This window comes from Triturus cristatus, chromosome 2_2 (genome assembly GCF_964204655.1).
Source record: "Triturus cristatus chromosome 2_2, aTriCri1.1, whole genome shotgun sequence".
Classification (NCBI taxonomy): domain Eukaryota; kingdom Metazoa; phylum Chordata; class Amphibia; order Caudata; family Salamandridae; genus Triturus; species Triturus cristatus.
In genome coordinates, this window is record NC_140582.1 from 494,032,431 (window position 1) to 494,048,380 (window position 15,950).

The 15,950-nt window shown below is 44.4% G+C and overlaps 1 protein-coding gene across 1 annotated transcript in view; it reads right to left on the bottom strand.

Moving 5' to 3' along the window:
* The window catches only part of LOC146862410 (FRAS1-related extracellular matrix protein 2-like), a 229,771-nt gene that overhangs the window by 97,472 nt on the left and 116,349 nt on the right, over positions 1 to 15,950 (bottom strand). Inside the window, exons 4-5 of the mRNA XM_085641607.1 lie at positions 7,507 to 7,737; positions 5,903 to 6,028 (exon numbers count right to left, since the gene is read on the bottom strand). Of these exons, the coding sequence (XP_085497733.1) occupies positions 5,903 to 6,028; positions 7,507 to 7,737 (357 nt within the window). The remainder of the gene's footprint in view (positions 1 to 5,902; positions 6,029 to 7,506; positions 7,738 to 15,950) is intronic.

Consider the following 15,950-nt stretch of genomic DNA (forward strand, 5'->3'; position numbering starts at 1 on the left):
TCTGGCAGTCTATGGCCCTTATTACAAGCCAGGTGGGGCAGAATTACCGTATGGAATTCCACTCCACCTCTTCACATGTGGACAACATCTGACACTTGGTAATTTCGGCCTATAAACTCACATAAAGCTTTGGCTACAACAGCAGCCTAGCCTCACCCATCCTCGCTCCAACCTGACCCGTTTTTCTGGCACGGAGAGCATGCACTTGCCCCCTCCCCTATTACAATTATCCTTTCCTTACCCTTCCTACCCCCTAATCCCCTCCCTCCACCCCTACCTCAGAGAAGCTCCCCGTAAAGGGACGGCTCCTCCGTTTGAGCGGAGGAGCGTCGCCCCGCTTAAAATACCCCAAAGCCCTAGAGATGAAAAACAAAATGGTAATTAATTACCATTTTATTTTCCATTCCCCGTCCCAAGCCGAACATCAGGACAGGGGCAGGTGCGGGCTGCTGCTATGTGACAGCAGCAGGGTGGAAGGTGGTCTGGTATTGCACTGTTTAAAGTGCGCATGTCTTTTTGGCCAGCCATCTTGCGACGGCCAGCCACACATGCGCACTTTAAACATCTCTAACCCAGCTGTCTTAAGACAGCTTGGTTAGAGCAAGCCAAGGCCTCGAGAGCGATGTGGAGCGCTGAGTGAGGCCGCTCCCACCAATCCTAGTGCTGCTCTCATGCTGGGGAGAGCAGCGCCAAGGTTGGCCAAGGGAGTTCCAGCATGCGGTTCCCGTGTCGGCGAAAGAAGAGGTCCAGAGAGCAGACGTCGCCGAGTTTGGTACGTTTTATTTTTTAATACTGTTTTACGCGCATATGCGTGCGCTCTCCACTGTAGATGCCAGCTGCCACTTTTCCCTTACACATTTGTCCCCTGCTAGAGCAGGTGGTCAATGGTGGTAAATGTGTGTGTTAAACCCCTCGGGTTAGGGAATACCATTCAGAATTCTGCACGGCAATTCTGTGTCTAAACAGTTATTCCATGTTCCAAAGAGTTTAACTTGTAATAGGCGGAATTCTTCGTGGCGATACCTGCCGGTATCATTAATTCCTGCAGGTGGGACCCCCGCATGGAACTCCACCTGACTTCTAATCAGAGACTGCATTATCGTGTCTTTCTATATACTGTCTGCGATAAGTCTTGGCCAAAGACACCTCGGTTAGTTCCTCTGGCAATCAACGCTTTTAACTCATCTTAAAAGTAAACTCAAGTAAAATAGTAAGAATGTGAGGCTGGCGATGTTTGAGAGGTATGGAAAGGAAATATAGAAACTGTGTGAGGGCTAAACAGAGCTCATGCTGGGGCTGCATACAGGGGGGTCAGAGAGGAGAGGCTGAAGTCCACCCAGCACAACACCGGAGCCTAGGACAGAGCGAGGCCGCTGACAAGCCTCGTTATCCGCGGGACCGGTCTGATAAGGAACAGTCGGACATTGAAGCAGGGCGTGCTAGAGCACTCCGCGTGCCTTCCTTACCGCGATAACCGAAGGAAACGAGAAGAGAACAGAAGACTTTAAAAGAAAGCCTGACGCTGTACTTCAAAAAAGACTCTACTACATACGAGCCCCAGGTCCCTTTTTCCTGCTCACGGAGCATGCAGAATGTTGCTATCTCAGACCGCGATTAGCTGACAGACGTCTTCGACATGAAAAAGTATCCTTCCGCCACCCTTCACATGTCACTGGGCTTGGCTGAGGGCCAGGGCCTGCCTTAACGTTTGTTTCACTTACAGTGCACCCACACACTTATCTTTATTAAATCTGCGCTGTACCGAGGTTCACTGAGGACGCAGCAGGCGCCACTGACTCGCTTTCATGAGACCCGTGTGTCTGTACCTAGCCCTGAGACAAGCCCTCTTCGGCTGTGGTGAAACTTTAATCAAGAAGTTCGGCTCCTACGGCCTTTCAGGCAAACACGTCACAGAAAAGGACTGACATGCAGCATGAAAAGTTAAAACAAGAAAACGAAAAAAAAGTCAATAAGCAATTGTAGAGGGAATTTATAGGACGCCTCGGCCCAGGACAAGAATGTGAAGAGGCTGATGTGGGTTGATGGTCTTTCACAAAAATGGAAGGACACGGAGATTTATGGCAGTCCAATATACAATCTCCCGTATAATAGAACGCATTCAATAGGTATACTGTTCCGATGATGGCTTCAAGGTCATATTTAACACCCAGAACACCAAATGTCACTGGCAGCGTCTACTCATAGAAGCAAGAGCCCTCACCCGCCCGAAGGGGGCATGCGTCATCAGCGGGCCTGCTCCTCGTTGGGCTGGCGCTGCAGTGCCCAACGGACCCCTCCAACACCAGAAAAATTGGTAACCTCACCAAGTGACGCTCCTAACTGCAGGTTGATATTTGAGTGTTGGTGACCTGCCTCCTAAATAAAGAGAGTCCAGGGACGCGGGCGAGGGGTAGGTGAAGCAGCCTCCTGATTGCCCTCAGAAAATATACTGACACCGGGCCCGCCATGCACTCCAAGGGGCCCGTTCCTTTATTTAGGAGGCAGGTCACTAGTACGGAAATATCAACCTACACAAAGCAGTGTAGGTTGGTGGGGTTACCCATTTTTCTGATGTTCTTCACAGAGTTGGGGATTGCTTTCCATCACATAATCAGGATACCTACACAAACACTGAAGATTAGGTATTCTTTGATAGGTCCTGATGAAAGGGCACTTGATCTTATGGGACAGCAAAGGCTTGAAACATGTCGACCATAAATCTTTACTGATTTAATCTCATATTTGTATAGTACCAGAAACTGGTTACTCATAGTGAAACTGGAATCATCCTTTTTCCTAGTTTCTCACGCCTTTTTTTTCTTGACATATTCCCTACTAAACAGACTGCAAACTGTCTATAGTCCTTTTTTACTCACCTCCTTCCAATCTTTCTGCACTGGCACTGGGACTCACCGAAGACCCAGTCCTTCATAGGCGAATCAAAAGATCTCAAGCAAAGTGCCCCCTCTTGGGGACCGTTGGGCATTGCAGAGCCAGCCCAACAAGGAGCAGGCCCGACGATGAAGCATGCCACCCTCGGGTGGGTAAGGGTTCTTGCTTCTATGAGTAGACGCTTCTAGTGAAATTTGGTGTTCTGAGTTTTTAACATATTAACTTCAAGCCATCATCGGAAAAATATACTCCTTTGAATCTGAGGTTGATGTGCTGCCATGAATGTATGGAAAGTATGGAGCAGCTGCACGGTGGATGGGGGCGTGGGATGGGAGAGATGAGTTGCAGTGCCTGCATCCTGCTCCAGACCCGTTTGATCCTCGTGGAACTTCATTAGCTTCCACTAGCCATGCATATGCTATATAAAGTCTTGTGCACCACACACAGCTGCTGGTGCCCTCTTGTTCTGCAGCAGCTTTTGCTTCTGTTGGTCTATGTGCTTTCTCAATGTCTTTCTGGGCAGTTTCTCAATGTTGCTGCACTTGTGTTGGCTGTGGGTTCTTCCCAGCCATTTCTGCCATGCAGTGGGACTCTCTGCTGGTTTCTCTTCACTTGTTTTCAAGAAGAACATAAACCACGGCTGTTTACTGCTCCATCTTGTTCGTGCTTCTTTCGGGTTCCAGTCTTTTTCAGTGCTGGATCACTTTGTAGTAACTCTGTGCTCTATAAATGTCATATTCCTTCACTCACTCATTCATGCAGACTTTGTCACATTGAGCTGTATGATAACTTGTTTCAGTTGAAAATGGCACTGCAGCCAGATATAATATATGTCCTGGTTGACTCCTATTTAGTTACTGGGTCTGTTTTCAGTGGGGATTTAAAGAATGTCCCAATTTTGTGATACAACAAAAGTCTTTGGAGCCCATCTCCACTACAGGAAAGACACGGGCTGCAATCCTAAGGAGGTACCTTTTATTGGCATAAAAAGTCAAGATGGAGTAATAAACTTGGGGTCCACTTGTTTTCAATTTGCAATAAGAGAAAGCCTCTCAACAAAGATGCTGTTTGACATCTACTGCTGGGGTACACTGTATCCAACAGTAACATTTAGCTTCTGGTTTAACTGTAACCAATTTAACAGTCCACTGTAAATTACCTCTGTGTTAATGAAAGAGGCCGTCCAATGAATGATGTCACTGTGGGTCTCAAAACCCAAGCAGACATCATCAGATAAAGAGATATTTTGGAATGCATGTTGGTGGTGATTGTTAGTGATGCAAGAGTGGTTTCTCTAGAATGCATGGCCTTTACGGACTAGGATGATACTTTTGAAGATGAACATATACACCTAGAGGAAGCCATGGCCTGCCCTGTGCTGGGATCCTGATCCGTTCCAGAGGAGGAGCACCAATGGAAAGGTATTCTTTCACCTTATTGTTCATGGTTCCTCGACGGTTATAAGTGGCAACTCAGACAGCGCCATCGTTGCTGGTCCCTTTCTGCAGAGGCTTCTCTGAGCAAAAATACCAGTCTGAGTGAAATGCAGATGCGATAGATTTATGAGGTGGTCAACCACAAACATGTCCGCCCGCTGATTCCCATTTCATTTAAGGCATGGTGGTTTCTGCACTCAAACAGAGGTAGCTCTCCATCCTAACTGAGTTTTAATGAAACTTCCAGACACAACCTTTTATGCCAAATTTGCCAAATCTAAACATATTTTCCCTAAACCTTGGAGATCTGGGATTGAAGAATGTACGTATGAACAAATGGAAAGCTGCCTGTTTAATCTAACGTACACCTCTCTATACTGTCAAGTTAGCTTCATTGACAAATTCCTGCACCGCAGTAAAGTCTGCCTAACTTGAGGATTAAAAGTAAGTGTCTTAGCAGGTCTAGTCAGCCCTTCATCATTCAAAGATCGATCACAATATTATTGTTTGAATGAGTCAGAGTAAGATCATTCATTACATTTCTAGATTTAGATTATTAAAATTGGTTTACTTCCTACTCATTAGCTGGATCCATTTTTAAGGAGGTTGAACATTTTGGATTGAAACTTACCTTCATTTACAGGTCTGCATTTGTTCCTTCAGTCAAGCAAACACTGAAGTGAATCTGTGACTGACTGGGTGAGGTAGGGTGATAGTTGTACATGCTGAGAATTAGGTTTTGTGGCTGGATTCTTAAGGAGACGTGAAATTATGCAATAGATGAGAAGCTCAAGAGAATCTTATAAATTTGACCGAGTTTCTTGCCTGTAACACACTATGCTGCGCATGCCATTCACATGGAAGTTCCTAAACTGCAGCCTGGGCCATCATACTGCTGTGACCAACTTGCTAATTGAATACACTTATAAAACCAACATCTGTCACTGGAGGTGAACAGGGGTTGGACAACTGACTGTCCATGGACAGCCAAGAGCGTTGAATGGATCGTCTGAGTCCGCCTCGTGCTGTTTCTCATTTGAAATATTTATTTTCGGTGATTAAATAAATGGCAATTTATTTAACCCGGGCTGAGATGCGTCAGTGTTCAAAATATCCTCCGACAATCAGACAGAAAATCATTCTCACCTTTGACTCTTTAAAATGTGTCAAAGAACCAATCTTTGCACCGCCCACCTGCGTTATGGTATGTGCACTGATGTACATCAACGACCCGGTTGCATCCATATAGCTACCCACTCTTCTGCTCCACAGCACTCCAAAACCAAGTAGTGTTTGTAGAATAACATGGTGGGTTGTTACTCTGAATGCTAGGATGCTCAGCTGACTTGTTCCCAGGCCATTAGAAAGAAGAGAGGAAACTTCATGACACATGGATGATGTCTCAATCTTCGTTTGAGAAAGAAACTTCCTACATGCTTTGACCCACGTGTCTGTAAAGTGCCATAGTTACCAATGAGCTGAACTGAAGAAAGTAATGTAGAGAAAGGGTGATGGGTCGCACAGAGGAAATGAGCACATTGATATTAGCCTCAAAATTCCTGGACTGCTCCTACCTTGATGTGTGGAACAAATGACCATCAGTTCTTGGCTTACATCTCCCGACCTTAACACGGGGATCAAAAGTTCACCAATGTCCTCCTCAATTTTGTACTCCGCACTTGGAATGTAAACTGTGGATTCTGAAAAAGAGAGAAGATGTGTCAGGATTAGCCAAAGAGAAGCCGTTTCTAGACTATGGTTTAAATGAGCAAGACCATTCCAGGGGCACGCTGTGCTCCATTGTTACACACAGACAGAGTGCAGCACAAATGAAAGGCGCGTGTTCCAGACAAGTCAATCATTGCACATCAGCGCAACAGATTCTAATATCTCAATTCAAAGTGGGTTGATGTCCCTCTTTCTTCCATATACCTTCCTGCAATCCCTCTTTAGCTTTGTTCTTTACTTACAGGGCCTTTCCAGTTCGATTCTTATCCCTGGCTAAACCCTTATGTTTAACATGCTCTCAAACGACAGAATCACTTATTCTCATCACAAAATGCTATCACCTTATCAGATGCCTACATTAATTATATTTCTTTGATTTCTTGGGCCGCCCTTAAACACTTGTTAGGCTTAAATTAGTTCTAGGTCTCCCACGTCATACAGCTAATTAATTGGAATCCGTTTAATTGCAGAGGAAAGCAGCATAAATGCATCATTATTATTAATAGTAATGTTCACTGTATTCAAAATAATTAATCTTTGTAAGTGCTCTTTGCACACTAAGCTATGCACCACAAGTTTGGAGCAGAAATCTCCGCAGACAGATGTTCCGAGGAAAGGGTTCATTTTGAATGATCTCTCTGGAGTCATGGCAGTGGTGAGCAGAGAGGCAAATATCCCCTTTTGGAGTATGTGTTCCCTGGAGCCTGGGTTTCAGGGGGTCTGCTGAGCATAGACTGGGTCCCTGAGCGGAAGGAAAACATGAAGGGACCAGAAAACAGACGAGTCAGACAGTGGCAAGGGCAGTACACACGACTACATATAACAAACAAGCAAACAAACAAGCCTTTTGTGGTCCCGAGATGTTGCAAAGACTGTGGGAACAGGAGTAAGAAAAATGGGAACATCTTGAACATTTAAACTGGGCAGATGCAACTCAAGAATGATGCACAGAACAGTTAAAGTCAGGACAAAACTCAGTATGAGCAGACACACACAATGCACTTGAGGGGTCAGTGAGTCGGTGCACGGACGTGAGGTTGATGACAGTGGAGTCTTCAGTGAGAATAAATAGAAAAATGTAAAATAAATAAAATGGTTCCAAACAGTCTGCTCTCTTTGGTGCAAGATAACATTTCCCCCAAAGTTCTCCTTGAGTAATATACCAGGTGATTGATCTGCATATGGTTGACGACATTAAATGTGATTGTTCTATAATTATTTGGAGCACAAAATATTACCTTCATCTATTCCTCACACCCTATATTTCCTTCCCATTACGACACATTTTCTCTTGCTTTATGTGCATGAGCATTACAACAATCTGGTGAAGCACCAAGAAATTCGCATGCAGCAGAAATTTCGCAATTGTTGGAAGGAAAATTTGGAGAGTGTGAGGGTGCCCTATAAAAAGATCCTGTTATCAGGCTGCCTGGCAACGAGCGCTACTTACCATCACCCGGATCCACAATCTCAACGGTGGCCACTTCCGGGAACTCAAGCGCACCCATGACAGGGTCGGACAGGATGATCTCGAAGGTCTCGGAGGTCTCGTACTCGTTGTCCGTCATGATCCTTACCCGCCAGGTGGCCGTGGTCTGACCAGGGTTGAACTGAACCTGTTTCTGGGCCTTGCCTTTGTAATCCTTTTCTCTTTCCGCTGTGCCATCCTTTGTCCCGATACCTAAAAGTTTATTAAATTTTTCGTAAAAATTAAAGTGTATTATTTCTGATTTATTCACTCACACACAGAACTTTCCCATTTAGCACCTTCAATTTACATTTATATTTCTTTCCAAAGTTAGCGTTGATGTAAGAGACACCGATGTAATCTTTTTATTGTTTCACATTTGGAGCTACAGAGAAAAACATAATCTTTCCTTGAATTTCTTTCATGTCCTTCGTCCTTCCGTTGATTCAGCTTATGTTCTTTATTTTATCCTCCTTCACTCCCCTCCTGACCCATCAACCAATACTTACCTTTATTTCGTTTCAGCGCTCCATACTTTTTAGGTTTCACCTGCAATCTCTTGTATTTAATATATCTTAAAAGGGGTCTCTTTTCAATTCCCGTAGCCGAATTACTGTGTTCATTCGCCTTTTGTGTGAAACTTTTGTTGTTGTTAACTTCTCCTGGCTGCTCGCATTTACAATACTTCTACTAAATCTGTTCACGCTGCTTAAGCCCCATTCACTGTCAAGATCTCTTCCCATGGAAAAGGCAGACGGCTTCTAACAGTATGCTGGAATGCTTGCTTTCTACCACTTCCTTGTGGAATGCAGATGCTTTAGCCTTAGAACCTTGGTGGCATTTCCTATTCATGCCTCAGTATGTTTCTTTGAACTCTGAAGGCATTATCAGATTGATTTTTTCAATGTAATCTATTTGGTCATTATGATCAAATTCTAAATGTTGTAATAAACATTGCACATGTAAATTAACTTTATTTTTAAAGAGCTAGGCTATATTTTACTACTAAACAGGCAGTCACAAGTGCAGTTACATTTCAGACAACAGGGTCATGATTTGAATGGTGCAAAAGTTGTCAGAACTCCTCTTAACACATAATATTGCCATATTTGACTACTAAACTGGCAGTCACAAATGCTGTTACCTTGCAGTTAAAAGGGGCTTAATTTAAATTGTGCAGTAGATACAGTGGCACGGGGGCCAAAACCTCTAGGGACTCACAACAAACCCAGATTATTGCTAAAATGTAAAACTAAACCGGCAGCCACAAGTGCAGTTACCTTGCAGACAACAAGGTCATGGTTTCAATTGTGCAGCAGGTGCCGTGACACCAGGGCCCAAAAGCTCTAGGAGCCCCTCCAGACACCAAATATTGCAACATTTTAGTACCAAACAGGCAGTCACAAGTGCAGTTACCTTACAGGTAATAGGGTCATGATTTGAATAGTGCAGCAGGGGCAGTAGCACCTGGTCCAAAAGTTGTCAGATCTCCTCTAAACACATAATAGTGCTATTGCATCAATTCTATTATTTCTCTCTTTCATATCATTTTTCAAAATGCTGTTGCAGTACCTGCACTATACCACTAGTAACAGCACAATATATTGCCTTTTTGTACATAAACCAGTCATAGCACTTTAACAGACTTTCTGTAACTTATATTGTACAACTACTCAGCAAGCTACAACTTACAGCAAAAAGCAGCTGATTAAGAATCAAATAGGCAAAACCTGATGCATTTACCAATTAATGTTATCTTCTTACTGCAATATTTACAACACAATTTGTATTTTATTACTTTCTTACCCCTCCCTGTCTCTCAACCTCCCCTTCTTTACTACCTCGTTCTTAGGGTGGGTGGATGACATTCGCGTAACGTGCTTATGGTTAGTTATGAGAAATTTCAGCAGTGGCGGCTCCTCCGTTATGGCGGAGGAGCATCGCCCCACTGCTGAAAGCCAGCAGAGGCAAACGTGAAAAATAAAATGATAATAAAACAATTTTATTATCATTTTATTTTTCACTGAGCCGGAGCTAGCCGGGTCATCCTCCCTTTAGGGAGCAGTAATTGTATTCCCAGCACAAGAGAAGTGTCAGGATTGACATCTGGGAGCCTGTGCAGTGTGCACCAGCCCTGGACTGCTGGCGTCAAAGATTGGGAGAGAGGAGCAACGTGGCAGCTTCCAGAGCGGCAGGTAAGTACAATTTTATATTTTTTAAATTATGTCTTTTGTGTTATTTTTTTAATTTTTTTTCCTGCTGCCACCACTTTGCAATGTGAGCAGCTGGCACTAAATTTTCGAAAAATTGTGCAAATGTATGCATAAATATACAAAATGTGAAACCTGTATAGGGCATTATATTTTAGTGTAAAATTAATGCTTGCATGCATTTTCCACACAAGGCCATACTTTGAGTTTAAAAGACACCAGTGCTGCAAACAGCAGCCACTTGCATTTTGGTTGTTCGTGTTGTTCCTGGGCACTTTCGCTAAGTTGTTGCCACGAATGGCATTTAATTACTCAACAAGGCCTTACAGCGTAATTTCAGAAATTTCGTGTAACATGCGTAATGTAAAATTACCTAAATTATGGGAGATTACGCCAGTGTAATGGAAAATGTGTCCAAGGCATAATTTGGGGCTTTTGCATTCAATTGTTGGTACTAACAAGTACCCACCCCACAGCATATGCCTCTTCATACTACCACTACACTCAATGTGAGCACCCATAGGCCTAGATTTACTAAGCGTTGACGGGCACTCGCGTGGCGCTGCTCAGTGTTGTACCTCACCCATGGATCAATTTAATTGTGAGTAATTTGACGCAATACTTTGCGTCACCGTATGCCATGTGGGCATCCGGCCAGAATGTTAGCAGTAAACCCCGCACTCCATACGCCACAGCTAGTAGCGAACAGGGCGCGCTTGCTCGTCCACGGCTCACGAGCGTGTTGATGAAGCCAACCACGCTTCTCGCTTTCCTGGGGATCCTCGCGGAAGTCGTTTCCGGCTACAGATTTGTCTCCAGACCCTTCTGACAAACACTCATTTGAGCTTTCATTTTCCTTCACGCTTTGACAACCCAGAAGTGTTTCCTTTCCCAGCACAAGGATAATAACTCTTTGATATCAGTTCAGATCTCTCACCTGGCTCGGAGATAACTTGAAAAGACCCCGGGAGCTTCTAGGTGTGAAATCAGAGCCGGCGTAACCCCGTCTGCACTCACGCTGCGGCGCCATTTATAAACGCTCCATTAGCGACACCGGCCGTGTCCCCGGGTTAGGTGTCAGCCCGAAAAACCCGTGCTTAAAACGTGCCCTTGTTTGTTTGCTGTTTCTAGGATAAAGTTAGCCTACCAGTGTTCGTTTGGCACATCTTAGAAACAAGGAAGAAACAACTGCATCAAAATGAATGTTTATTGTACGTAACAGGAAAACACAACACTTGTTTTTCGAAAACACATGTTGTGCTTTCTTTCAAAATTATCATAAATTCAGTATGGGGTGCCTAAGTCAGGTGACTCTGTGCACTTTTCCCCAGAAAAAAATTAAAGGAACGGACAACAGCCGTTTGTTACATCGGTGCCAATTGGCCAGTATCAGAGACTCTACTAAACTGATGTCTCAGAGTCTCCCTAGGAACGAGGTAAATACCCAGACCTTGGTCCAGATCTCTGGGCACTAGATTCTAATAAGGCATTCTCATCTCAACTGGGCCTTAATGCCTAATAAAGATGATTTGCTTATGAGTTTGCCTGCAATGTGTCTGGACTCCTTTGAGCCAGGGCCAAGACTGTTTTCCATACAGCTGCCTGGTCCTGTAATAGAACAGATGAGCTCTAAAGCAATGGAATGCAATGCAACCCAGAGAGACTTCCAGTGGTTAAAATGTATTGCCACAGACATATCCACACATCACTTTTTAGTTGTCTGAGACAATGCAAGACTCTTCTGCAAAAAGATCTACAGTCGTCGTAGATGTTGATGTTGTACTTCCAAACCGCGTAAAAATTCACACTAGATTCGAGTAACTCAATGCATGTTGCATAAAATGTTAGCAGGACATTGGTAGAAGTCAGTGCTTAATTTGAGCCGGTGGTTTCCGGTGCTCAGCACCTGCACTTAATTGGTTTCTAGTGCTTGGCACCGGCACTTAATTGTCAACAACAATACAGGTATGACAGTCTGCCACATGGTGGCGCTGCTCATCGAAGTTAGAGATGAGCAGAACAATGGTTGTTTATGAATACAATATGCATTCAAAATGACAAATTCCTACCTCCCCAACAATTCCTTTAGTTTTGGGGACCTCGAATAATCGGAACTGTCGCACTTACCGTCATTGACAGCGATGAGGGGCGATGGGTGGTGTAAGCTGCCTTGGCCTCCTGGCCAGGGCCCTGGCACTTATTATTTCACAAATTAGTCACTGGTAGAAGTCTCATAGCACGCTTCTCAAGGGGCGTAAGGCCAGTAGTAATAAAGCATTTGCAGGCACAGGGCTTGCAAACACAGTGTTTTTGTACTATTCACTGAACCCCTTTTGCGATTCATCAAAGCCTATTCTAAATCGCAAAAGGGACTTTGAGACTCATTCCAAATCATAACTGTAGGGGCATGAAAATAGTGTTCCCTGTCATTTGCGATTCGCAATCAAATGTATCAATGGCTTGTGTTGCAATGGTAGTTTGCAAACCATTGAAAAGCTACCGACACCTCAAAGGAGATGGTAACGTATTTGCCGAGAGGGAGCTGTCTGCATCGGGAGTGCGTCACCCCTTGGGAATCATGTCTGATGGTCAAGGTGGGAGCACGCTGTGGTCCAGGGATCACTGCCCGCTCTGCCCGATGTGTTCCCACTTTGGAAACACTTTTTATGAAAGCGGCACCTGTTCCTTTTGGGCACGTGGGCTGCTTATCAAGATATGCTTCCCGCTTAGGGATGCAAATCTAGTGATGGTGGTCTGCTGTTCCTTGCAGGCCACCATCCCTGTGTTTTTAGCCAATAACAAAGGGTGGTTTATAGTGATCTGACTAATCAATAGTGATTAGGGAGGTCGTTCTGTGACCCCCCCTTCCCAATTCGAATTTTGCGATGAGGCCTATTAATACAGTCACACCACAGAACTACACGCAGACCCCAAAAAGCTGGTGAACAACTTGCGCCCACTATTTGTGAACTGCCTCTTGCTACGCCCCTGAGTCATATGTCAGTTGCATGGCTCTTCTATAATTCCGTCCAGGTTTATGGCTGTGGGTACTGTTCGCATGTAACATACATGTAAAATACTGGTTGTGGACGTCGTGACTCTCTTTACAATGTCTGCTGATTCTTTAGAAAACCCTTGACCACGAATATTTGCCATGCCACCTTCAGCGGTGTAAAGGGCACACAGCCGAAATATACAATGAAGGTATTAGCACATTTCATTTCAATAGAAGAAACATATTTACAATTTCTCTGGTCACAATTATTTTAATTCTTTAAATAGTTCACTACTGGTTGATGAGTTAGCTTATTTAGAATGTCTTGCCAGCCCCTTTTTTTACTGATGCAAGATCTTTACCGACATTGTGAGTTGTGGAATCTGAAACAACGTGGTACATAAACTTTGTGTAGCCATGGGGGCAAAGTAAACAGTGTTCAATCAATGACAACTTCTACCTGCACATAGGAGTTAGGTGCATAACTCAAAATCTGGACAGGTCGTGCAGCGCAGCTCCATTGTCAAAGCAAAGCATGGCATTTCTTGCCTTATATCCTTAAAGGTAAGGATTACTTGAAACATGGAACCCGTTTTTGCACGCCCCATGTCTACCCTATTCATGTGGTTCTCTCTCGGTCATGGCACTCGTCACTCCCCTTGCCACCACACAGAGCAGCACAGTTCAAACCCACCCTGTGAGCTGAGTAATTAGCTTGCTACCTCCAGCCAGGCCTTGGTGTGAGGTGCAGGGGTGTATGCATCTCAGTCATCAGTTCCATTCTCGCTGAAACTGCCCCGGCGACCAATCAGCGCTTCAGTGATTCTGATGTCAGATGTGGCCTACTGGCATGCTACAGGCAGGGTGGTAACTCTGCATGTGAAATGTACAATACCTTGTGGTAACATCACATGCGTATCATGCAATTACAAGTTAAACCCCAGGAAATGGAGAATTACCACGTGGGAGTGGATTGTCCGGTCATGAAACCACATGGAAATATGGTTTAATGCAAAGGATAACCACCTGCTCTGAGCAGGTGTTTAATGCATGCAGGGACCTCTCTCTTGGGGAGGGACGAGGGTGGAGTGGGGAGAAGTAAAGGGAAGGGACCGATAAGTACTCGCAGTAGGAAAGATTGAATGTTAGTAGGAAAGATTGAATGTTACTCCCTTCCAGAAAAACAAATCGCCAGATGAGGCTGTGCTGCTGCGGTGGCCGAAACCACATGCGGTTTTACTGGGTGGAATTACTACCCATTAAAACGGACCTGATGTTCCAACACCCAAGAAAAATGGGTGCGGCAATACAGGCCCATTCACTATCGGGTGGAGCGGAATTCCATATGGAAATTCGTCTCTGCCTTACTCATAATCAGGCCCATTGTGGGACAAATGGTTCCATACCCTGATTTTACCGGGTGTCGAATAGGACTGACAGCGGTGGTGGAGACAAATTAACAAGACAGCCGCATGGCGAGGTGGCCACTTACCTGCTCCCTGTGCCAGCAGGTGCCAGCACAGCAGTGCGAGGAATCAACTGAGGGCAAATCATTATAAATAAAGACATTCAACTTTGACCAAATATAAACAATATTTGATTCCCCAGAGAGTACACTGATCTCAAAATAGTCACCCCTGAAGTGCCTGTCTTTCAGCTGGTTTGTAGAACCCGCAGCAGATGTCCTGTAGAGACTCACCTGTGACAGAAGCCAAAATGCAATAAGAACAGGTCTGTCTTTTAATGTGAAGAGCGGACAAAATGTATGAATAAAAGCTCAAACTATTGGACAAAGAGGGTTATTCAGTGTTTCTGGGCCTCCGCCATTCATAGAGCAGGTAATGCTCGGATGGAAAGACCTATGTGGATTATCAGAGTGAGACAAGCAAACTTTATAGAGCTTTCCTAAAAGGAGGAAATCATGTATATGCCAAAACACGGAGATCATTTTAGGGGTGATGACCCAGAAACTGATGAGCCCATCGACTACCAGGGGTGCGTTTAAAAGACGGGATCTAATTGAGGAGCAAAGAGTGAAAGAGAAGGGCCTTGAAGTCCTGTAATAAGAAGAGCATTCCACCAGGAGAAGAGGCCATCGGTGGCCTGTTTGCTTTACACAGCGTCTCCCTGGTGCGTTACGCCATTTCGCTACCTTCATTGGGGAACAGATGAACTCCATTTCCTGGTCAGAAGTGGTCCCGTTTTCTTTAAGGAAAACGGGCTACATTTAAAAAAAAATTAAAATCTATGAATGAATTAAATGAATTCATAAAGTGCAAAGCAGCTGCTCCATAAAGGAGTATCCTGGAGCTAGACGACAGTAAGGTGCAACTAAGATGAGTAGATGGAAGAGGGACCGGCCGAGATTAGATCTCTCTGAAAAGGAGGGTCTTTGGAAGGCCCTTGAATGCATTCTCTGATGCGACTCATCTAATATGATCGGGTTGCTCGTTCCGTAGTTTCGGGGCCAAAAAAAGGAGAAGAAGCCCCCCCCCCCGCTCTAGTCTTTTTAATCTTGGGGATGCACAGCAGATTGTTGTTGGCTGGGTATAAAGTAATCACAGACACGGTGGTCTGCTGACGCAAACAGCTCACCATCTCTGTGCTGGCAGCATTTCCTAGTGGGTTGCAAATTGCGACCTACCCTGTTAATATTCATGAGGTCGGTCGAGATGCAATCCTGTTAAGAATCACTCATTTAAAAAGAAAACTTTCATAAATTTAGAATAGCAATGACCAAATAGCGATTAAGAAAAAAATCCTATTTGGAAATCGCGATTCTAAAGGTGCGTGCATCTGGCCCTAAGTGAGCTAAGACCAGTGTGTTTAGACACCTGGAAGCAAAAGGGAAGAACCACCAGAGACAAATGGCCTAGATTTATAAAGAATTGCGTCGGGCCCTTAGGGTGCAGCACAATTGAAGACTGCACCAATGGGCTTTTATAATAGTAACTGAAAAGATACAATGCTTTGTGTCGCTTAGTACCATATGAGCACTGGAGCAAGATCTTAGAAATAATCCCAAATGTTTCTAAAAACCTGACTGGTAATGATGTCCTATTGGGATACTCCAATCAAGACAAAAAGCTAAGTGTGAACTTAATTCAAGCAGAGGGATGAAGATAACAACTGATTTCAGGCCCCACTTTTAAGGCCCTTTGAAAGGAGCGGGTCACATCATCATCCATTTTTGGGGGATTTGTGTTTTTCAAATCACAATA